This window comes from Aphidius gifuensis, linkage group LG1 (genome assembly GCF_014905175.1).
Source record: "Aphidius gifuensis isolate YNYX2018 linkage group LG1, ASM1490517v1, whole genome shotgun sequence".
Taxonomy (NCBI): Eukaryota; Metazoa; Arthropoda; class Insecta; order Hymenoptera; family Braconidae; genus Aphidius; species Aphidius gifuensis.
Genome location: NC_057788.1, coordinates 26,792,306 through 26,818,816, shown reverse-complemented (window position 1 = coordinate 26,818,816; position 26,511 = coordinate 26,792,306). Strand labels below are relative to the sequence as shown.

General features: G+C 24.0%; 2 protein-coding genes across 4 annotated transcripts in view; both read right to left on the bottom strand.

Moving 5' to 3' along the window:
* LOC122858436 (fatty acyl-CoA reductase 1-like) overlaps positions 1-24,163 on the bottom strand; it is a 34,238-nt gene extending 10,075 nt beyond the window's left edge. Inside the window, exons 1-11 of one of the 3 annotated variants that reach the window (XM_044161344.1) lie at positions 19,851-20,441; positions 19,580-19,707; positions 17,941-18,228; positions 17,275-17,405; positions 15,153-15,297; positions 14,731-14,938; positions 13,207-14,093; positions 12,634-12,943; positions 11,940-12,259; positions 3,087-3,253; positions 337-547 (exon numbers count right to left, since the gene is read on the bottom strand). In XM_044161344.1, the coding sequence (XP_044017279.1) occupies positions 337-547; positions 3,087-3,253; positions 11,940-12,039 (478 nt within the window). In that variant the 5' untranslated portion in view covers positions 12,040-12,259; positions 12,634-12,943; positions 13,207-14,093; ... (4 more) ...; positions 19,580-19,707; positions 19,851-20,441. Of the gene's footprint in view, positions 1-336; positions 548-3,086; positions 3,254-11,939; positions 12,260-12,633; positions 12,944-13,206; positions 14,094-14,730; positions 14,939-15,152; positions 15,298-17,274; positions 17,406-17,940; positions 18,229-19,579; positions 19,708-19,850; positions 20,442-20,861; positions 21,208-21,534; positions 21,763-23,169; positions 23,653-23,735 lie in introns of those variants that run through there. The other 2 variants (XM_044161354.1, XM_044161336.1) reach the window with 2 other exon arrangements.
* Positions 24,164-24,350: 187 nt separating this feature from the next.
* LOC122858388 (protein kinase C-binding protein NELL2-like) lies at positions 24,351-26,036 on the bottom strand (the record flags this gene model as incomplete). Its single annotated transcript, XM_044161266.1, has 3 exons — positions 24,351-25,060; positions 25,130-25,411; positions 25,490-26,036. Coding segments are annotated over 3 exons (1,293 nt in total), but the record flags the coding sequence as incomplete, so codon positions are not given.
* Positions 26,037-26,511: the final 475 nt, after the last annotated feature.

Here is a 26,511-nt window from a genome sequence, read left to right as displayed (position 1 = left end):
GAGAAAAAAAAAAAAAAAAATAAGATGCTTTCTTTTAGACAGGTTCATTAACTACCCGATAATTGGCTGAGCACGTGACTAGAGTTTTAAAAAAATTCACTATATATTTTTTTTATTATATTATACAATTTTTTTTTTTCAGTTATTTTTACTGTTAAAGCTTATTAATATATTTAATTAAATTTTGCAATATAATACTTCAAAAGTCAATTGTATATTTTTTTATTCAATAAGCATTTTATATAAAAAAAATTGTGTATTTTAATTATTAAATTTATTTGTGAACGAGAAATTGATTTAAATAAAAATACCATAGTAGTATATAAATAAACTTACCGACAATTTTTAAATGAAGCTTGTAACCAATTGGTGGTGTTGTGGATATTTGACATTCATAAATTCCAGTATCCTTTCTTTGTGGATATCGAATTTTCAATATCCAATCTTCGGAATGTGGTGTATGCAACGCCTCAAAACGTTGGTCACTTGTGTACGTATATCTTCCAACAGTCAACAAGTGAATGTCACGATGTCTTACCCATGAAACCTTCAAGTTGAAAAATACAAAAAATAAATTAAAAAAAGCAAAAAAACAACATAAAACGTTTATATATTTTATTTAAAAAAACTTATTTCAAAATTGAAAAAGAAATTTTATCGAAATAAAATAAAAAGTATTTACTTTACACAACTTTACTTTTACAATTTGAGGAAAAAAAAAAAAAGGTATTCTTACTTTTTTAGTAAGAATATTTTTTTTTTTTCTTTTGCCAATGTCTTATCCGCAAATTTTATGATCTTGGGTTAAATCTATTGTAGGCCAATTACTTTGTATTTTTTATAACGTCAGAAAAAGCTCTATATTTTGTTTTTATGCTTCTTCCGACATTACTCGTCATTTTTCTCATTTTATTTCATTATTTTTTATTATTTATTATTCTTTTTCGAAAAGCCTGTTATCTATATTATTTTATTTTTATACCATCTATATTGCATTGTAGATGTGAAAAAAATGAAATAAAAAATCAGATCCTTAATCTTTATAAAATGATAAACCGTATTAAAAAAAAAAATAAATAAAAATTTCATTTATATATTTTATCGAACAAATTTTTTTTAAGCTTTGCAGGTTTTAATCTATTTGATTCTATGAGCTTAATACTATATTATTAAGAATTCTTTTTTTTTTTATTTTATTTTCTATGCTTTTTTTTTTTCTACTACTATTATTTTTTATTTATTATTTTTATACCATGTTGAAATTTTTTTTTTTACAATGAAATATCTTTATTACTTTTATTAGTAGTTCAGTTGCCTCGTAATGTTTGTTGTGCATATATATTTCAAGGAAAAAATCTTAATTTAAATCCCGTTGTACTGTATGATATATATCAAATTCAAACCACGTAGTTTCTATGTACATGATCGAGATTACAATGAATTTTGCATGGAAAATGAGCCATATGCATGTTGATCAACAACTAACATAAAAAACACCTGGAATCTTTACATTGAATTTTATTTAATAACAAAAGTGTATTTATATTTTGCTTTTTATTATTATTTTATTTCTAAAGTTAAACAAAAAAAAAATCAAATTAATAACAAAAAAAAAAAAAAAAAATAAAACAAGTTTAAAAAGTTGAATTTTATATTTTATAAAATAAAATAAATTTGACTTTTAATTTGTTTTTTTTCTTTTTGATTATCGATACAAATAACAAGTGTAAAATTCTGGTTGAACGAAGCGAATCAACACAGACAATGTCATGGATCGTGTTCCATTAATATATTAACATTTAAATTGCGGTCACAGAGAGGATGGGTCAATGTTCATTGTGGAGTGTCCAACCACGTCACAATAATTACCCCGATAATTATAAATTACATACGGTTCATAATGTGACACAGTTAATTATCTTGAACCATAATGTTTAGATTACTAGTTGGTATATATGTATTTTCCTTTTTCTAAATTCAATTGCGATTAAAAAAAAAAAACTTTTATGATTTTAACACTCGTTATTCATTAATAAATATTTTTTAGCTATTTAAAGTGTTATTAATTTGCTTTTAATTAATTTTTTTGTATTAAAATTCCAGAGGTAATAACATGACTCATTTTTTTTTAATCAGTTTGTTTTCATTGCCTCAGGAGTTGACAATAAAAATGAGTTTCAGAATTTTTTTTTTATTTAATTCTGTTGATCATAGATCATTGTGTTAAGAGTATTAATATTGATGGTAATATTCTCGGGGAAATATTTGTTTAATAAATACTGATAAATTTATGATATTGTGAATTTGCTTCGGTTTATTGACATATTCGTCAAATCGAAATTCGTATCATCAAATATTTACTGCATGAAATATTACTGAGGCCTAGAAAAAAAAAAAATTCAATAGTGATAATTCGTCTTATCGACTTTTGAATGCATATATTCCTTTGCTATTTATTAAATACTTTATATTTTTTAAAGAATAAATTTCATTTTGTAAATTTAAAAAAAAAATTAAAGAATATTTTATTGACTTGATATTAAAAAATGTTAGTAAACCAATCGATAGTTTCTCATATCCTTCGTCTTGCTTTGAATATCACAAAAAGATTTTATATTAAAAATTTATTATTACAAACAATCTTTTAATTAAAAATAAAATTAATATTTTTCTCTAGTGTTATTTTTATTAAAGCCTGGCTGGTATTTTTTTTTTTATCGTCTTGAAATAATTAAATGAATAAAAACAAAAAAATAAAATACCTGAAATTAATGTAAGACAATAGTAGTAGATTGTAATATCAAGTGAATCAAATAAATTTGAAAAGCCCCAGTGAGATTTCTTAGGGTTAATCAGGCAATATAAGTCAAGTTAGTAAAAGCATTGCCAGTTAATTGCATAACGAATATAATCGTACTGCGTTTACTGAGGAGAACTAATCCAGTACCAAGTTATATCTAACATACTTGAGGGACCACTGTTGAATTGCCCAGAGGGTTATCTACTTTCTCAGCATTCAGCTCAATCTTATCTATTATATATAATTTTGTACCTATAAATAAATATTATTATTGCAATATTCTTACCGTTAAATTTCCAAGATTTTTAACACGACAAACTAGATGTACTGTTTTTCCAACAAGACCAGTTGTATTTTGTTGTCCAGATATATCAAAATAAGGACCAGAATCTGGTGTTGGATTTTCTTGAAGAAAATTTGATATAAAATTACGTGATAAATGTCCTGTTGTTTCTGAAACAAATAAAATAAATTTCATTATTCAATAAATACCATGTCATTTTTATATAAAAATCTTTTAGTAATAAAGAAAATCATTATCGATTATTCTTCGGCAAATATTCCGAGGAATAAAGAGAAGAACTTTTTTTTTTTTTTGGTCAGTTACTCCCAGGTGGTAAGCAAAATCTCTTGGGCAATGTAGAAGTGGTTTGGAGTGCTATACGCAGAGCCAAAGGTGAAAAAGGGAAAATAATATTCACCCCATTGTCAAACAGTTGGAAATACTGAAAAAAGAAAGGATGAAAAATGTTAAGAGTTGACCTGAGTCAAATAAAAAAAAAAGAAAAAAATAATAAAAAGAAAAGTACTATAAAAAAAATAAAAGAAAAAGAAATAAAATATTTTAGTATTGGATATATAGACGTAAAACTAGTGTGAAGTTTAAAAGATCTTTCTTTGGATCACATGTTTTTTTTTTTTTCTTTTACAATGATAAAATAGTTTAACGATAAATAAATACATGTATAAAAACAAATGGTTTTGTGTACATTGAGTGAGAGGGTTAAAGTACTTGTCATGCATAAATTCGAGTGTAAAAATTCCTAGGTGTTTGTCGACGTTGACGATATAAAAATGTCTCTTATTGAGATGGATATCGTTAAAGTCAATATCGTATTTGTAATCAACAATGTCTCAATAAATGTACACTTTATATTTAAATACATAAAAATATTTCTCTCAAGATAAAAATTTAATTTTTTCTCTTAAATTATTTATTTAAATTTTCACTAATTGTCTCTGTAAATTCAATTTTTTTTATCATTTATTTTTCTTTTAAGTTTTTTCCATGTTTTAATTTTAATAATTTTCTTTTTTTTTCTAGTTTTTATCCACAAGGCCAAGAAGGTGTCGCGTTGATGAATTAAAAATGACGAAAAAAAAAAATGAAATGAATAAAACATCCTTCCTGTTTGTATGGAAAAACGGAGACTTTTTGAAGTGCAAAGATGTGGATTTGCTTGAAGAAGCTTTCACCTCGTTGCATCATCATTTTCAAAGTGACTATTCCTGGGTAGGCTGATGGTATTTAATGCGCGACAACATCCTCTTATTCCATCATTCTTTATTTTTTTTATAAAAACAAACTAGCTTCTTTTTCTTTCCCTCAATTTCCTCATCACCCATCCAACCACCCTTATTTTTTTTTTTTTTTCTTTTTTATACCTCATTCCCAGCATTAATTTGTAAAACTCCCGGGAATTCGATGAAGCTAGTTTCTGAAAAATTCCCTTGGGTGCAACAGAAATAATTTTATTTTTTGTCTCCTTTGATTTATTTATTTATTTTATTTTAACACTCGCGTTGATGGACTTTTTGACTTTGCCAATTGAAGTGGTCAAAAAAAAAAATAAATATAAACAAAAACACTCCAACTGACTGAAAAAATAAAAAAAAAAAATTATAATTTATTATTTTTATCAATTTTTAAATAAATAATTAATTTTTAATTTTTTTTTTTTTTTAACGTATGAATTTTTTAAATAATTTTTCATTAAAACAAATACGTAGTAGAGGTGCATGTTAATGTATATGCGTGTGTACTTGTCATTAGTACTTGGAGTGTCTAGCTTGTGATCATCAGTGCAACATAGCAAATGAATAAACTTCCCTTTTTTTTTTCCTAATCACAGGTGTGTCCCATGATTTTTTATACTGATGGACAATTTTTAAATATGTATATTCGTGTTGTACAAAAAATTATATACTAACAGTATTCTGGCTTCGTTAAAAATTTATTAAAAATTACATATTAAATTGTTATATTTGTGAATACTTAAAAAGCACATATACATTTACATACATACATACCCATCAGATAAATTTTTTTATTTTCAAATCTACTGAAAAATTTACTTGATATATCAAATGTTTGTTCGTTTTTTTTTTTTTTTGCTAGTGAAATAGCTTTTAAAAGTCAGAACACTGCTAGCAATGCGGACGGGTGCCATAAGTTTTATGAGAAAGGGTTGTCTCTCGAGCTTTTTATGCTTTTTTTTTTTTTTATTTTTTTGATACACACAACGAACCACCAAAAAACCATCCACATCATATATTTCCGTAATACGTCATAAAAGCATTACATCATAAATGCAGACTAAAAAAAAAATTTATTTTTTTAAAAAATATATATATATTTCCTCCAACGAGAACTAATCAACTGCCTGATATTTTATTAAAGCGTCAAAAAACCATTTAAAAGTCATAAACTAAGCTTTAAAATTTCGAAAAATAAAAATTATTTTTAATATATATTTTATTCTTGAAAAATGTAATTAAATGATATTTAAAAATGGGAATTGTCACTTGAATACATATACTCAAAAATTATGTGGTGCAATTTTAAATAGCATTAATATTTCCTGAGATAAACTTTTTCGTAAAATATTTCTTACTCTTTGTATAACTATCATTGTTGTTTAAATATTTGTTTTTTAAAGAAAAGAAAAATGAAATATGTATGTAGGTAAAAAATAATTTATTAATTATGAAATATAATTTATCTCGTAAATGTTGGAAGCTGCAAAAGTGATAAGTAAAATGCGCCCTTAAAAATTTTACAAAATTTTTTTTTAGAAATATAATAAAATAATAAAAATAATAATGATACGAAATAAGAAAAAAAAATATATATATTACTTTTATCTGAATGTACTTTTTGGAATGAAAAAAAAAAATAAAAAAAAAATAATAAAAGACTCGTGGACCACCCCGCGAGCTTTTATTACAGCAAATTCATTTTCTTGCCACATATAAGAGATATATAAAATAAGAAGAAAGCACTTCCTTATCTTTCCTATCACTATTGTCCTTGGAAAAAAAAAAAAAACTGCTTGTATTTTTTACTCAAATATGATAATAATAAAAAGAAAAATCGTATTTAGGTTTGTTATTTTTACACTACAATGGTTCAAAAAGACAAAAAGATAATAAAAAAAAAAAAATTTATATATTTTTTATAAAACCAATGTTAATGAAGATTTTTAATCCAACTAAAAAATTTTCCATCTGTAGTACAATTAAATAAACTTGATATTTTTAATTTAATTTAAATTATTGTAAATTATTTTGAATAAAAAAAAATATATAATTTAGTTGTGTATAATTGGAGTTGGTATATTATACAATATTGTAAAATATGAGAAACACTTGACACTGAAACTTGATACAATGAATAAACATTAGATTAAACCAGGACCTATTGGCTTGTATTTTAATATATGAATATTAAATAGTTTCAGTATGCAGTATCAACAATAATAATTTGTTGATAATATTATAGACTAAATAATGTTATAAAAAAATTCCTAGATCACGTATTTAATTATTTTATAAAATTTATTCAAAATATAATTAGCATTTTATTTAATTGCAATTTTTATGTGCGATATTTTTATTTTGAATATATATTATTCATCTAGTTTCTTGTTTAATACTCGATGCTGTCTTGGTGGTTTTGCTTGGATAACTTGTGCAAATATTTTCTCGTCGACTCACAGTTTGTCAAAAGTCAATATTTATTCAGACATCACGGTACTACACTACCCAAATCATGTCAAGGTAAAACCTGTTTCTTGTTTAAATTTATTTTTAATTTTATATTTTTACTTTTAATGTTGATAAATCATGATGATGAGTTTAAATAAATTCAAATATCATTCAAAATTCAATCTGTAAATTCATCAACATTGTAAATTTTATTATTTTTTTAATTTACAAATTAAGATAGATTTTATTGTACTCTTATTTATTTAATAATAATAATTTAATTAACAAAAAGTCAGTTTGTGGAAGGGTTGACATTACATTTAATAAGATTAAATTATGTATTATTTTATTATGGAAAAACAGATGAAATAGCCAAGAAGTAGTAGCTTTATCGCATGCTCAGTGTAGTTGAGTAGAAAACAGAGGTATTATTTTGAGGTATATCTAGTTGGTCGTTATGATAAACCTGACCATTATGTATTTTATAATATGAAATAACATTTTATTTAATTATAAGAATATTTATTATTCGTTCTTTAATGAAAAATAATTTTCAATAAATAAATAATGAGAAAAAATAATATTAATTTAGAAAGAAAATAATTATAAAAAATTTTGTTCAGTTTTGATTAAGAAATCGTTTTAAAAAGTGTTTCAGTGATAAGAACTGGAAGAATCTTAATAGTATATTTAAGCCTCTTAAGAGCTTTAAGATACGCCCAGTAGACGTTCAATGCAAAAATTTATTTTACTTTTTTTTTGTTTTTTTTTGTTTTTACAATTCATCTTTTGTCTATCTTTCAGTATTTTTTTAAATTTTATTTATTATTATTTATAAGATTTTTTTTTTAACCTGCTTCTGTCATTATTTTTATTATATCTCTACTTTGTTTTAACCATTTTTACCAGGATAGAAATACAATAGACCAGGAAATGAAACCCGAGTAACTCCTTATCATCAGAAAGAAAATTTCCGCACCATTGCTAGTTATTCATTTATCATAAACAATTTTCTTTTTTAAAATTATCTTTTTATTTTTTACTTTAATCGACAAAGAGTGAATGATATTTTTATATTACAAATATAAAATATAAATAAAATGAAAATTGATATATGTCAAATGGAAAAATTCGAAAAAATAATAAATACTGTGTTAATCTTTTTGAAAATCTTTTTTTGGTAGAGGCAATGAAAATTCGGCTTTGAATTGCCAAAAGCCACATATGAAAATAAACCCATACACATCGTCAAAATGTATTCATTGAAATACCTTTGATGTATAGTGAATATGATGCTGATGTAAAGATGAAGTGTCACGATCGATTGCCAAACGAATCAGCAATTTCCATTTATATACCAAATTCAACAGATCAAACAAATGAATACTAGTTTTTATCATAAAACATCTCTCTCTAAATTTTAAAATGAAATATTTATTTTATACATGTATATTATAAATAATAATAAAATATTTACTGTATACATATTTATGGAATTTACTAAAGCCAATATAGAATTTTTTTTTTTACTATATAACATGTATTTTTATAGAAAAAAAATAAAATATCTTATTGTTTTTAATAATATTATTGCAACAAAACTTTATATTTTTTATTTATTTAATTTTTTGGTTTTGTTATCAAGTCTTAAATATTCTGTTGATGATATGATATTTTGTTTTGAAACTTTTATCTGTTTGTGATTCAATATCGAAATTGAAAAAAATAAAATTTGAATATTTAGAAATAGAGTTTAAATATTAATAAAAGAAATATATATATTTGTAGTGATATTTCAGCACTGAATAAAATAAATAAAATTTAAATATCAACAAAAAATATGTGTGTATGAAAAAATTTAAACATATAAGTGTCCGGTGTAGCGGATTGCCAGGTGTTATGCCAAAACTAAATTGGCAAATAGCCAGCAAGTACAATTGTGTGATATTTTTATATACAAAAGTTGAACATCTATGTCGGTTTTTCAATGTTATAGAGTACTTTCGATGTCAACGATCGATAGATTCTTCCAAATATATATATGTACACATTTACAATTCGAGTTTATAGTACTGAGTATACTTTGATGCTCGAATTCGAGTAAAATTCAACAAAAACCCATTGTCGATCTTCAAGGAAAATAAATAAAATATATTTTTATTTTTTTTCTACAAAGATATATGCTTTTTATAAACATGAGATATCCGGTCCTGTGACGAATAGAATTCAATTCTCTAACATACTTTTTATTATTTTTTTTTTTCTATTTTTTTATTATCTATATTTCTATTGCAGTAAAAAAAAAAAAAAGCTCATATTCGTTTTTGCATTATTAATAGAAAAATCATGCAAATAAGAATATAAAAAAATTTTTCCTCAAGTCTTGGAATTTCAAAGATCGTATTATTTTTATTTTTATTTTTTTCCTTCTATTAATAATATTTTTTAGATATTAGTGCCGGTCAATTGACATATTTTTGTCACCCTGAATAAAAGTCACGAAGACCCAATCTCTCATCATGATGACCTTTTCTTTTATATTTTTCTATTCGGATATTCAACCGAGAATAAAATAAATTTAAGAATTTCACTTTGTCCCTTTGTATTTTAAATGAATTTATAAAAATATATTTTTCTATTTTCTTTGTATTCGGATAATGTGATTCAAGTGGATGGTTCGAGTTATTTAAATTGAATAAAATTGTTTTGACAAAAAAATTTAATAAATCATTTTTTTTTTTTATTTCGATAAATTAAAAAATGCTGTTGGTTTTTTTTTTTTTCTTTTATTTTCTTTATCAATTGATTTAGTCTTATACATAAGTATAATGACTAACTCTATCAGTGAAATTCAATTCTTGTTAAAGTGCAGAAATTTAATTTCACGTAATAATCATTTTCAAGTGCGATGGTGAGTTACAAAGTAAACTAAGAGAGAAAATAAAAAAGTCTATGTCTTCAATGAGGAGCCTTTCAGTTTTCACCTTTGAGTTTTTTAGTGGACTGTTGTAGTATTAATAAAGAAAAAAAAAAATATCACATCATTACATTGAATCTACATTCTTTTGTATTCATCAAGATTAAACATCAAGCTTATATTTCAAAAAAATATTTATCAACAACTAAAGTTCCAATTGACTATCAATTTTTAAAATATCTTTTTTAAAACTGTAAAATTTATTTTTTTAAAAAAATAATATTATCCAGATGTTTTTCAGACGAAAAAAAAAAAAATAATTCGGATATTTACCCTCATTCAGCAGTGGATATAAAAAAAGTAGCATTACTACTTTTCTGGAAAATGGATGTTCATTTGTCCCCCCAAGTAAAAAAAAAAAATAAAAAAGAGCTTGATCCAGTGGGCACACGTAACAGGTTTAAATCAACTTAACTCTTTGTTATAAATTTCACTTTTAAATCCAACCAACCATAATATATATTTCTTTTAAATCTTTTTTTTTTTTTTATTAGTGAATTTTTATTCTAATAATAAGATTGAAAAATAAATAATAATAATATTATATTTTTTTTATTTTAAATTATGTTTCCTTTGTTTTTTTTTCTACTTGAAAATTTTAGCTTATCAAGAGTCACACGCTGTCGCGTGTCCAATATGAGGTGTAATTATATTTGACGTTCCTAGATTAATCATGTGGCTATCATCAGCAAGTTATCGGTGACTCATCAGCCATTCTCGGGTCAATCTAATCAACCCAAACATACTATCCCAACAATATTTTTTTTAATCAAATAAAAAATATACATTGACTCTAATTTTAATCAAAAATGTTAATGATATAAATTATCAAATTATTTAAATATATTCATATTATCATTTGAAAGATGGAAAAAAAAAGCTGAATTAATTTAAAGATAAAAAAATTAATAAACTCAAAGATTTTAATTAAATAAACCCTTTTTGGTCGCGATACCAAATTTAATTTTATCATTACGTCATATTCAATTTCTTTTAATCTTTTACAAACTTGTAAATTCTATTTCCATATTTTTAATCAATACCCAAACTCTTAAAAAGCAACATAATATAATTATATTTTTTTTTTCTTCAAGGTTTTTAAAAACTACCACAGTTTTTTTTTTTTTTTTTTTTTTCTACTAACTTTTTGATATAATTAATCTTTGTTCTATTTTGTAAGTATATATAAATTATTAAATATATTTACAAGTTGGTTGGTTTATTTAATAACGTCAAGAGAATAATTATTATCAAAGTTTTGATATTTAATTATCAAGACAGTATCACTTAATCAACTTGGCTATAATATTTTATTTTTTTGTAAATTAATAAAAATCATGTATTCATTTATTCATTTAAACTAGTGCATTTTATCACTATTATTTATTATAGTTAATTTAAAAATAATGATGACTATACTCCGATAGAAATATATTTTAATTATGGTTTTTAATGGTAAAATAATTCATGTAGTTAAAAATTATATTAAAGCTGTTTAATAACTCTTTGCTTACTTGCAAAATATTTTTTTCCCTGTGTATGAGTTTGTTTTTAAAAATAAATTAAAAATTGTGAGTAATCATGTGTTAAAATATTTGTATCAATGAGTTTAATTATAAAATAATTCATGCAATTAAATACTCAATTGAAACTGTTTGATGAATTATCTTAAAAAGAATTTAATCATGAAAATATATTATTTCCTTGTGTTAATAGTTGTATGAGCTTTTTTCAAAAAACAAAATACAAATTCTATATACGTAATTATATTTTAACATGTTTGTGTAAATACGTTTGCAAGCTAAAAAAAAAAAAAAAAGAATCAAAAAGAAAATAAAGTGGTTAGTTCGTTGGTTTTTCTTCGTCAATTTAAAATGCCCGCGGCAAATACAAACTAGCAGATACAAAATACTATAAAACGTCACCGCAGACACCTGCCTTTTGTTCATAACAATGTATCGCGCGTGCTTTACTTGACGTATCTATTTTATACAGCACTTTGTATTATCTTTTGTACAAAAAATAAATAAAATACTTTTTTCTAAATTTTATATCTTTTTTAAATATTTTCTGGGCTTTTTTTAAAACTCGTTTAAATACCCTTTTTATGTTTATGAGATTACACCTTTGATTTTCATATTATTAATTTATGGTTATTATTTTTTTGGTACTTACCATTCAATATGACAGATAGTAGAAAAATAATGCAGATCATGATGTGACTTGAAACTGCATTTCGAGTATGATCAAGTCGTAAATTCTTTTTCATATACATCGTTTCCAGTACATTTCACGTGATCCTTCAAAAAAACCTTTAAAGAGGAGGAGTAATGTGTTCTCTCTGACGTTGGACGACCTCGTTTATTTTTTATTATTGTTGTTATTATTATATACATATATAGTAATGTATATTTTTAATCCACTGTAGTCCTGAGGTAATCCACAACATGAACTGCGTCTTTCACCGTCTAGCTAACATAATTACATTACGTGATCTAGAAGGTAAAAATAAAAATAAAAATGTATATATTAAAAAAATTTATCGAAATTAAATATTCTTAAATATAAAACAGCTAATGGGATGGCTTAAATTTAATTCAGTAAAGTATATGAATACATTTTTTTTTTTTTTGTTTTAGTATGAAAATTAATCTATTAATACAGATGAGCAAAATTGCATTTAATTTAGCTTTTACAAATTGGATATATATTTTTTTATCAAGATTTTAATATTATCATCAAGTCCACCTGGGTCTATAGCTTATTATAATAAATATATATCCACTAATAATTTATCTATAATTTGAAATAGTATCTGCTTAAAACAAATATGATAATTTTTTTGAATTTTTGAATTTTTAAAACATACCAAATTAATGAGTCAATCTAACGAAAATTCAATCAGGCATTGTAATGTTTTTTTTATTATTATATTTTTAAATCTCAAATTGCAGTAATTAGTTGGCTATAAAAAAAAATCACAACACTTTTTCATTTTTGTCTGAATATTATTTCTATGCATCAAACACGAACACCTTAAGTTGTATACTTTGAAAATTAACTATTTTTTTTTTTTTAAATTTAAGCACTTGTATTTTATAAATTTTTACACACTAACACTGTTATACACGTTATTGTTTTTTTTCTTGCATTTTAATTTATCACATGGAGTTTTAACACTTGAAAAAAAATAAATAAAAAACACCATAATTTGTCACTTTAATTAAAACAAATAAAAAAAATTTATAAAAAATAATATATCCAAATTAATGAATAATTCAAAATTATAATAATGATTTTTTTTTAATTATTAATACACTATTTTTTTGTGAATGCAATTGATTGTAAATTGCAAAAAAAAAAGAAAGAAAGAAAGAAAAAAAAAGAAAAAAAGAGAATAAACATTGGAGTAGAGAATGTTGTTTGGATACTACTTTATTACCGGATAAAATGTAAAGTGATAACCCGTTGAAAAACGTGTGAGAATTGCGTGATACCAATTGACGATGAGTACATGCGTTCCTGTACTCGTCGTCGTGAAGACCACGATTCGACTGCGCCAGCGCTTAGCCAGATATCAGCCCCGACTGCCAACGACGTCAACTCTTACCACCACCCTTGAACACCGATTCAACTCCCCTTAAATCAACCCTCAATATATCTATATTTATCCTTATCTTTTTCTATTGTTAAAGGTTTTTTTATATATGTTATGCGACGTCACAACTGATCTCTCTATTGACTATTCATAAAAAAATATATTGGTAATTTTAAAGTAAAACTAAACCAATAATACCATATATAATATCAATAAATTGATTTGAAAATAATCCTTACTATCAGCAGTTATAAGAGCTTTTAGATGAAACTTTTAACTCTCGTGTTCATGGTTAGTTAATACAAGGATTTATCAATAATGATCCATATGAAATTCAAATAAACTGAATAGTCATTTCATTCTAATAAACAATATTGACAGTCAGTTTAATAATATACCTATATAGAAAAAAAAAAATAATACTGATGTGGTGATGTTGATAATACTTGCCAAATGTTTTTTCAGTTGGTTGAAATGTGGTTTTCATGTTATATAAAATAAATGGATATGCTATTTTAGCCTGAAACACCAGCGTAGTTTCAATCTCTTCGATACAATACAGTAAATCCAGTGGAATCAAGAGATCACTTTAGAATATATCTTTTCAACCTTGAGAATCCAAAAGACCAAATGCCTTGTGAAATTTTGTCCAAGCTGATTGTCTACCAATACAATGAGACTTATCCTCAAGTCCCTTGTGGTTTGTTGATTCACTTATTTAACAATAACCCCTGAAATAATAAAAAATAAAATAAAACAATGAATAAGATTTATTTTTTCAGTTAAAAATAAAATAATAAATAATAATTATATTTGTAATTAACAAGTACAAACAAATTTGATAATAATAAATTTAAAAAAAATGTAAATCAACTTGAAATTTATCTAATTTCTTTTTGATTACTCTTATTAAATTAAAAGTTTTTTTTTTTTACGTTTTTTTTTGTGTTAATTGTTTCTTTATTTATTATTATTATTTATTTTTTGTTAGTTTAAAATTGTCAGAAAGTAATGTACACTGAGTTGACTCATTAGCATTTAGAGTGAGCTTGCGAGAATTTATCTTTGGTTTGTGATATGCATGTATATAAAAGTCGAATGATACTATGTGAGTTACTTTGAATGTGTTTGTGTAAAAAAAAAAAAAAAAACATAAATACTTGGTAAAACACAATTTCATGTATGGAAACTACGTGATTCGTATGATAAATATTGTACAAAAGACATGAACACGTGAAGTAGATTGATTAAATGTGATTTTTCTGAATGTTATATTAAATTTTGATGATAATCATTGAAGTTTATCAATTAATAAATTTAAATATATTAAATATTTATTTGTTGATCATTTAGTCTTAAAATAAATACCTTTATCAATAGTTTTACCAAAAAATACAGTTGTTGTTTTGTGTGTCTTTCCTTTATGTCCATCTGTTACAACTTAAACTTTCTTGAAAATGTACAAATGTGTTAAAGTTTCTTGTGGACATTCACAACAAATCTTAAACTTGAAATTGGTATGTTATACTAACTTTGTCCGGTTACATTTTCCTAGATGTTGATGTATTCTACGTGACTGAAAAAAAAAAAAAAAACACATTGCAAGTAATAAAATAAATCAAATGTTTAGTTTATCTAATCTAGTTGATTATTATTTCAATAATAACTTTTAAATAATCATATTAAAACACAGTGAGAGTTTATTTATACATAAAAAAAATAAAATAAATTATATTATGTTTAATTAGAGAAAATATTTTACGGTACAGTTATATTAACATTATACGTACATTGTTGTAATGGAGGGTAAGTTGCTATTCTCGATTATTAAGTACACTTTTAGCCCCCAGGTGGAATCCCGATAAGCCGTCATATAAGCTTCGCACTTTAGTTGGATTCTCAGCTTTCAAATAGTATTTACAATAAATATTTTATCTGTAAATATAAATAAATTTTTAAATCTTAATTATGATAAATATCAAACAACACTTTGTATCAAAATAATAATTATTTTTTTTATTTGTTTTGTTTAAATATTATAAATTTTTTTTAATCAATATGTATTTTTATTTTTCCAGTTGAAATCAAATGCTTTTCATCAATTTTACGCTTGATGGTTTTATTTTTGGTTGTTTTTTTTTTGTTATTGAGGAGGTTTGAGAATTGAACAATTGTGAAAGCTTTTGATGGTATTTGAAAGACCCATAACAGAGAAAAAAAATATTTGTGATAGGAGAAAAAAATGAGAAGAGTATATAGTCATTTTGGCTTTGGTCCAACAGTGGGATACAGTTAAACGAAGCGAATTGTCCGTGTGGCCTGGCCACGAGACCACGTCGACAAACCGATATGTCTGTTTTCATCTCATCTCCAGTTATCTCATTGCCGTCATTCAATATACTATGTGCATTGTGTATTTGTGTACTCCAGAAAATTGAGTAATATGTAACCGTAAATTACATAACAAAATTTTCATGTTGTGCAATATTATTAATTCAACTTTTAATTAAGAGATTAATACAATTTTTCTAATTTTATAATTTAATAATAATTATAAAAAAATGTCTATAAAATATGAAAATATTTAGAGATATTATTAAAAATAATTTTTAAAAATGAAAAGTACCAGTTATCAGATGTGATGAATGAGATGAAAATGCACAAGTTGCAAAATATAATCGTGGAAAATTCATGTCTTTTACTCTATGCCATACTGGTTTATTATCACTTCAAGTTCATAAGTGTTAGACAAGTTCAAATAATATGTCAACTCATGGCTAACCCATCTGACATCCCATTATTTTTCCTACCATCGCTTAAATGCATTTTCTTGGCAATTTTATTTTTTTTATATATCTAAAAACACGAGTGATAATAAAAGTAACAAAAAGAAAAAATTATAAAAAATTATTACCTGTTATATATAAAAAAAATTATTGTCATATGTCTTTCAGTAATTGATAGAGATAAATATCAATTCATTAATGAAAATATTGTTCTCATATTTGCTGTAATAATTACAGTGCAAGTAAAAAAAAAAAAAAAACTGCATTACAGTGAAAAGCTTCCTATGTATTTGCATTAATTAACTTTTATAATTTCTGTTTTTTTTAATTTTTCAACATAATGAAAATATAATAAATATTTCCAGAGTCAAAGTTAAAAAGACTGTTAATGTAGTTTAATTATTATGACAATATTAACAACTGAAATTAATTATTTAATAATTATATCGAAAAATGGAATATACCAAATTATTTAAACTATTGAATTATTGTTATGATGTGAATAAATTTACAATGTCAATAGAGTATTAATTACTATACCAGTAAAATAATTTAAAAATTATATTTTTTGATAATAGTATTAATTTTTTTTTCATCGATATGATATTAACTTTTGTTACCGGTTATAATCTAATGATGATTTTTAATTTTTATGATATACAAATTCACTGTAATCATTACTTAATTGAAAACTATCATTTTTTTTTTAATGTTTAGAATAGATATATAAATCTTGAGTAGATTATACATGCTGTTTTTTTTTTTATAATAGTTATGTATAACTGTGGAAATGCTATTTGATGTCATATGTGTGACATGGACGATAAGAACAGGATGTCATAAAACTTGATACAGGATGTTAGTGCTTTGAGTGAAAACAGCTTTATGATTGTCACAAGAGAAAAATGCAATAACAAGAATATGAACTTGTACATTCATTTTGTTTGGATAACGTAAGAAAAAAAATATAATTTGATTATTTTGTATAGCATTTACGAAATTTACATTTAACACATGCAAAGTTTTTTTTTTTGTAACTTATTCTATCAGCAGAATGCCTGTTTTGCCATACAAAAGAATTCTTTTAACAATAAATTTATGTATAACACATGTTTAAAATACATACCTGTATAGGATAGTACTGTTTAAAGTTTGATAAACAATGTTGATATATAATACCATCAGAACATAACATCCAGATTTATGTAGTCACGTTGATAAATCCTCAGAGAAAAAAAATTCATCAGCTTTTATTTTCTGAAAACAATTGAAGTTTATATTATATAAAAATCTTCATTCATATATTTAAAATTTACTTTTAAATAAAAAAAATAAAAGAAAAAAATATTCAGTAAGAGATTAATTTTTTTATTCTCAAAATGATAATAATAAAAAAAAAAATGATTGGTATTTTTTTAAAAGAGATTTTTAAACTTAGTCATATTAAAATTTAAAAATCCACAATTTCATAATTAATTAATTGAACTGTTAATTTTTTTTTACTATGCAAAGTTTATTTTTAATTTAATTTCAACTTTAATAATTCAATTTTTTGTGGATATTATTCGAATATAATTTCTATCAATTTTAAAATAAATTAAATAAAATCTATTTAATTTTATCCCAGTGATAATTTTATAAATAATACATGTGTATTCATTATTTTAATTGACATTAATCATTGCATAGTTAAAAATAAAAATGAGAAAAAAATGAAAAAGTATTGACATAAATATTAATTATCATAAATTAATTAGAATAGATAGAATGAATTAAATAATTTTAAACATACCAAATAATTTAAAAAAAAAAAAAAATTGAAGATGGAAATTGAACTCTCGCACATTGATTCAAATTCTATATCTGGAAATTCTATAATTGAATTTTCAGCATCGTCACTCAAGTGCTTCAGGGTCCCAGGAGTAATCGATCTATTTGTTTGTGGAAAATTATTGGTATATCGAATTGCCAACGATAATCAAGATGCGTCAGTCTTCATCACATGAGTATATATATATAACCACTAATCAGTAATCATCGCTTGTGTAGAATATTATAGATGCAAACACGTTCTATGATTCTGAAAAAAAAAAAAAATTATTCATTTGATGTTTATGAAATTAAATTTTACAATTAAATAAATAAATTAAAAATTAATTATAAAATATTGAAGATATTATGTGCATATTAAACATCAATTTAAAATTAAATTATAAAATAATTAGTTTTTGAATGATAATATAAAAAATCTACTTGTAATTTATTTATTTTTTTCAATATTTATTATCCTTTGGGTTGAATTTTTTTATTGAAAAAATTAAATAATATTTAATTTATATGAAAAATTTTTGTTCAAATGAATCAATCAATAAATATTAAATGAAATTGTAAAACCATATCTTTATCACTACGTTTTTTTATTATTTTTTCATCAAACAGTGCTTTTTTTTTTTTTCATTTTAAATCGATTCAGTGGTATGCTGAATTTATTTGAATCAAGTAGTTACGATAAAATATCGGGTCAAATGTCCTCAGTTATCATCAACCATCAGTAATGTCCTTAATTGTACGCAATAACCATTGGAATTTTATTATATAGGATGGATGATTGGAATGATCGATCGACAATTAAAAAACCCATATACATACCAGTCACGTCTTTAGAACGTGTTTTTCATCTACGAAAATTCCTTAAGTTTGCTATGAATTTTTAATTTAGAACAATACATTTATAAAAATATAAATTATTGAAATGTGGAATTTAATATTCAATCATTATTAAAAAAAAAAAAAAAGTATAATAATAATAATTCAATATTAAAATTTTATTTGAAATTTTTTTTTTTTGTATATTATATGTTTTAAATATAAATATATTATGAAGCAATATTGATTAATGAATTGATTAAATTATTTTGTAAAAATTGAATACTGCAATTTAAGGGTTAAATTTTTTGTAAAATTGAATAAAAGCATATGTTTGCTTTATAAAATCAACGAGTAATAAAATTTCAAATAATTTGCCGGTACAATTTGATTTGAATAATTTTTTTTTTATTCCTTTTTTAGGAGTATTTTAACAAAATTTTTTACAATGCGTAAAAAACCCATCGATTTTTTCAAACCTATGTAGTCTTTTTAATTTAATTATTTTGAAATAAAAAAAATGATTAATTCGCGTTATTTGATGTAGATTCAGTCACAATTACAAATAGATTAAAAAAAACTCAATTAAACAAAAATTTATATTGTTGAAAATATTTTTAAAATTACAATAATAATATTAGTTGATAAAAATATAACAAAAGAATTGAAAAAAAAAAAAAAAAAGCAATGTCATAGTAATTTAATTACTTTTTACCATGCACTTGCATTATTATTATTTTTTTTCTTCAAATAAATACAAGTATATTAACTCAGAAAGAACTCACCTCAGTGGTATATAGAGCGTCCTGGGATTATAAATGTAACTTATGCGTCCAACCAGTACAAGCTTTCATATTCCAACAAGCTCAAATCCCAACTGTGCTTGATCTCCAACTGCTCATGACCAGTTTCTCTATTCAAAACAACAATAATATTCAAACACAGTACCAGTTTAATTAAGCAAAATATTCCAAGCTTCTTTAAAAAAATTTTTAAAAAATATAAAATAACAATAAAAACCTCGTAAATTTTATATATATTAATTTAAACATTTACCTAAATTATACATACTCTTTTTTTTTTTTGTTTCAGAAGATATGAAATTTTTGTTATTTTGAATGACACCTGGATCAAAACAACAGCAAACATGCTAATGTTTGACTTGATTCATTTCATCTATCAAGTGTCTATAAACTCTTGTACTCAACTTAAATGTGGTATACACTTGAACAAACTCAAGTGGATACAATTTTCAGTGATGCGACAAAATATATAGTCAAGGGAACAGTTTAGGCAAACGGATGAACCTGTAGTTATAACTCTTGAGAATCGAAGTTTTGACCTTCGTGTGATGTTTGCTGAAATCCAATTTTTCACATGGTTTGCTATACCATGCTCTTCTTATATCCGTATTATCTCATGCCTTATTATGCACAATTTATTCACTCAACTATAAATATTATTATTTCATTTTTTTGTTTTATTTTTATCCATAATTAAAATTAAAAATATTAACATGAAAAAAAACAGCATGAATGCGTGTACAACAAACATATTTCAACACAATGAAATATTTCTAACGATAGTAACAATAGCTTTTTAATAACTTTTACATGAATTTACTTTATTTTGTTCGTCAATCAAATTATTATCATTATTTGTATAATTAATTTGTATATTCGATTGAATAAATAATTAATTTTTATAATTTTATGTAGACACGTTAATTATTAATTTTTGTAATTTATTTTTTCGATTAAAATCATGTCATATTTCATTGTTTATCTGACAAACGATTATTATTATTAAAAAGTTTTTATTACTATCGTATGAATGAAAAATTAAAAATGTCAAATAAAAACTTGATAATTAATTATTTTTATTTTTTTCAGTTATTATTTTTTAAGTAAAAAAAAAAAAAATTAATAACATTCAAAAATAAAAACAACGACATGCACGTTTATGAAATCGATTGGATAATTGCTTGATGTTTTTTTTTTTTTTTCGAAATATTTATTATTTATTTTTATATATAAATTTAGAAGTTAAAAATAAAAATAACATTACCTTTCTTTTAATCGATTCAAATATGTTAATCTTAATTATATGGAAGGCTTACTTAAATATTGTTAAAATCAAGATCATTGCAATTAGTGCATAAAATAATCGTTTAAAATTTTTCATTATTGTAATATTAGTTTCGTTGACACAATTTTTTCTGGCTGATGCTGCAGCGCAAATGACATAAGACTCCACATCAATGTCACAACATATTGAGAAATTATCTTTGTCTTTTGGAGAAATAAAATTTTCCAATTGATAAATATTATTTCTCTCAATATTCCATGTTTTTGAAGTTATATCCTCAAGTGCTCGTAATGATTGTTGAATTTTTTCATGTTCGGCAATAAATCTGAAAAATAAAAAAAAAAAAAAAATAACATATTTAATATTAAAAGTATATTAATTTGATATTTATCTTAATTTTCAATTGACTGTAAAAAATATAAATAAAAAATTAACTTTTACTTTTGTTGATTACATCAGAAATAGCACTGATTTTTAATATTTTTTTTTCTATTTATTTTAATATTAGAAATCAAGCGTCAGCGCATAATCGATTTTAATATAACTTATATAAAGTTATGAAAAAAAAATATAAGGAAATGGATTATTATTTAAATTGAATATATAATTATATATTTTTTATTATATAAAAATTAATGAATAATAATTTCACCTTGGTTTGGCTCCCAATGTATTGAGAATTGTATCACAAATGACTGATGGTAACCATTCAATGAAAAATACGAAAAACCAATGTAAAAATCCAATTGACGTCATTCCAGATATACCAAATGTTGGATAAGGAAATTTTCTGTGTGCTAATTGACCTTTTTCAATTAATTGTTTCCAAGTACATCCTAAATTTGGAATATTATATACTGCTGTTTCATCACTTTTATCACTAGAAATAGAAATTTATAATTGTCAATTTACATTTTTCATTTAAACCATGAAACAAAGTTCTGATTGTCTCAATAAAGCAGAATTACTCTATTAAACTTTTGCAGTATTATTTCTGAGCTATATACTATTGCGCAGATTCACTGTGTCTGATTGCCGTGAAACAGAATGAAATCATGACAAAAAAACGAAAAAAAAAAAAAAAATTAAGTAAAATATAGCCAGTCTCATTTGTAATTTTTTACGTAGGTGTTCTTTTATTTCGAGTTTTTTTTTCTTTCTATTTTTTATCGAGTCGATGCAATCAGTTTATTCGTGGTCCAGTCAGACGGAAATTGTATAAGGTGGGTTTTTTTCTAACAAACGAAGACTAAGATCAAAATAGATTTTGGCTGAAACTAAATAAGACTGACATTAATTGACGACCAATTTTCATTGAACCATAACTGATATATCACAAGTAAAATAAAAAAAATAATATTATAAATAAATTCTGTAGCAAATTAAAAATAATATTTTTTTACCTTGTACTTTTATAATAAATTAGAAATTGCATTTGGTTTTCTTAATTAAAGATATATATATATACACGAGATGAATGTTTAATAATTAATATTCAACTAAGACATGTCTTAGCTGATGATCTTGAGCTACAAGTTCTCCACTTTCTCTTGGAACGTTATATCAAGCAAACCTTCTTCCACGAAAGCTGATCTAGATCAACGTACACTTTGGGAATATCAAAATTCTGTACACCACTGCATTAAACTGATCCATTATTCAAATTTGTTAAGTAAAGTTAAAAAAAAAAAAAACAATAAACTTGACATGTTATTGATTTTTTAATAATCTTTGGTATCTAATTAAATAGATTACTAAATTATCTCATCAATTTTACATGTATAACATTGTGTTAGTTGTATTTGTAAAAGTTCAATAACCGATTATGTAAAATTTTCTGATTAAAAAATAATAATACGTCTGGTATAGCGCTAATTAACCATACTATTAATAAAAAAATAAGGTAATTAACCTTAAACGCTATAATGTATTAATTTTGATGAATGAAAAATATATAAGCTAATTGATTGCAATCAGTTACAAAATAATCCATTAGTCAAGCTCCCTACTTTTTCCTCTTATTTTCAAACCAATGATCAAGCTATTTATAATTTACCGAGACTCATTGCGAAATAAATAAGGCTTTTTAAAATCTCAAGGAATTTTATTTAGCAAATATCTTTCTCTTTGGTAAATAAAAAAATATATAAAAAATAAATGTATAATCATCATATGTGATGTCGTACTCATGGTCAAGAAACGGATTGGATTGTTTTTTTTTTCTCTATTTATATTTAACGGGTAATATCAAATGAAATTGTTGTACATTGATGTTACTTTCACTTACCGTAATCCTCTTTCCCAAGCAGCAGCAATGAGTGCGTTGACTGCTATATCAACTGGTACAATTTCAGCCGGTAAATCAGCATGTCCAAATGCAAATCCAGCACCAATCATCATAGCTGATGGACCACGTAATATTTCTAAAAAACCTGGTAATGGCTCTTTGTATGCTGGACCAACAATTGGAAGACGTACTAATGCCAAAGGTACATCATTATAATCAATATCATCACCAATTAAATTTTCTGATAATGTTTTTGATTTAAATAAATTCATTGCAATGGCAATTGATTGTAATTTTGTTAATTTATTTTTACAAAATTCAAGCAATTCCTTTTTTGGTCCACCAGTATGAAAAACAATTTCAATATTTTTTAATTTTAAACATTCATTTTCGCTCAAGCCCAAATCATCATATTGAAGATTACCCTCAAATACTTTAACCCGATTTATTGCATTTGATTCCTGTTGACGTAATCGTTCAAATCTAAAAAATTTATTTAAAATCAATAATTTAATTATTATTAAATTTAATTTAAGATGAAAAAATATATATATATATATTCATACCCAGGTGATAAAAATATTTGTTTAATCCGATCCTCCTTGAGTAGGCCATTGCTTGATCGCACAATTGTGTATATTGTTACATTTGGCAATGTTCTTAGTATTTTTTCAAGTAAAATTCGTCCAACTTCACTTGTGATACCTGTGATGAGAATATCACGAGAACCATACCATTCAACGAGAGACATAATTGTTGACTGATTGTAACAAAGTAGAAAATTGCCAACTTAAACTCAATGGTCCATGTTGAATAGTTTTGTAGTGGCGGGGTTTTGTGGTTACTGTGATTCGCCCAGTGGTCAGCCCCCCACTATTTAGTTGTTTACAATCACAAGATAAAATGTGTTTACATTTTAGTTAAAAAAAAAAAAAAAAATAATAATAGTTCACAAAATCAATTAACATTTAATCTTATTTTATTCCTGTCATCACTGTGAAATTTACGTGTTTAAATATAATCATCATTTAGCAATGACTCATCAAAAATATAAATCAGCAAAATAAATTTTTACTGTTTTCTATTTAATTCAATATATATTAAATTTTTTATTTAAAAAATTAAAATAAAATTATTTAATAGTAATAAAAATAACTTATTACAAATCTTGATGACCTTCTTGTATTTATTTCGTAAATTTAATAAATATTTCGCGTAATTAATGATTCGAATAGTATAAAAATAATAAAAAAAAAAAATAAACAAGTGACCCATGTGAAAACCTGATCTACCTCTCTATATATACGCTACCTTTCACTGATGGTGTGAGGCTGTTATTTACATCATGTTGATCAATGGAAATTTTTTATGAGTCTCCAATAACATATCAAAAATAATATCATTAATTTTAAACTAAAAACAAAATATCAAATCACCCGGAAAAAAAAATAAATTTCAAAATAAAAAATAAATTTCAAAACAAAAAAATAACCGGGGAATAAATGGAAATTATTTGCACTTGATCGAGTTAATGTATCAACAATAGTAGATAAAATATTATTGATATGTGTATCATTAACATGTGGCTCAAGTATTTCATGAACTCTCTTGAAAGTATCACTAATCATACAACGACCAAGTTGTTTGTTACGAATTAAACCAAAACCACAAACACATTGAAAACTTCCAGGCAAATTGAAGCAGCTCTCGCCATTCTCAAGTGTACAATTATGAAGGCCCCTAGCACATTCATTTATGTCAATACACAATCCAAATTTTGATGACCACTCGTATCCCTTAGTATGACAATCACAGCTAACATTTAATTGATTACTCATAAGTGCATTAAAATTTTGATTATTTTGATGATTCAATGTACATTTTCTATGTCCTAAATATATTTAATGTCAATCAGTATTAATAATATCATTTAATTCATAAGGGAATATTGTATAATTACCTGGTTGGTTAATTTCATAGCAGGGATTATTTATATTTTGAAAGCATTCTCTGAGGTACCAAATATGTTTCATTGGACAACAATGATCTGGACAAAAACTGTAAAGTGCACAAGCAAATGGTTTACTATCGTCCGCTCTTGGATCCTTGTTATTTACACCATAAACATCAAGACAATTTGCATGATTATCACAAGATTCTCCAAATCTAGATAGCTCTGAAATTTCCAACATTGTGTACCAACACATATAATAACTAGCTGATGTTCTCCATTGAAATCTTTCTGTAAATAAACAAATATTATTTTAACAAATAAATTTGAAAATTATGTAGATTAACAACTGGCTATTTTAAACATTACCAATTGGACCTTGAAATGGTACAAAAGTTAGATTATCACGTTGCTGAGCAGTTTGACATTCTGTTTGTATTGCAATAATTTCTGCATTATTATTTGAAATATTCCAATGATTATCTTTAATAACTGTTATTGTATCATCTACACGTCTAAGTGATGTTGATCTAATAGTATTATCAAGATACTTGAGACATTTAATAAATCCATCATCACAATATTTATGGACCTCCCAATGGAGTGATCTCAATGGTGGTTTTGGAAATTCTTCATAAAGTCTGTGTGGTGAATCCTCAATTTTTTTATAATAACGATGATCATAATCACTAAATTTATGAGCACGTAAATAATATGCAACATCACGTATAGCTAAATTACGATTCCAATTTGGATCAATTGATTCTTCAGGTATATCATGATCACTAGCACTTTTTATTTTTATTTTTGGATCAACAATTTGTTCAGTAACTGGTGATGAACCGACATTTGAATCCTCATCATCTTCATCATCTAGCTCATCAGTATCATCAGTTGATAATACTTTATTAATCTGTAAAATTAATAATACAAGTATTATTTTATATTTCTTCATAATTTTTTGTATTTTTTAAAACATTTTTTAATTTAAAAATAACATTGAAGTTAGTTGAGCATGTTGAGCATTCATTTGTTTGAGTTTATCATTTATTCAATGATAAACACTTTGATGCAGTTTTTGACAACATAATCAATATTTACCAAGTGATATGATATGAATAAATAAGCAATAAAAAAAAATAAAAAAAAAATGCCTGAAACATATCAAGGTGCATAAAGTATAAATGAGTATACAAAGAACAAAGAACATATGATGGCTTAGGATAAAAAAAATATAAATATATATATATATATATACGTTTAAATTAGCTAACTTGCCGCTGGGAAAACGTAGTTGTCGGTGCATTCAACGGAGTCTACTACTAAAAGCGACAAGTTGGAATGGGGATGTATGCCAGTGTTAAGCCAAATGGAGGAATGAATTCTCTTGG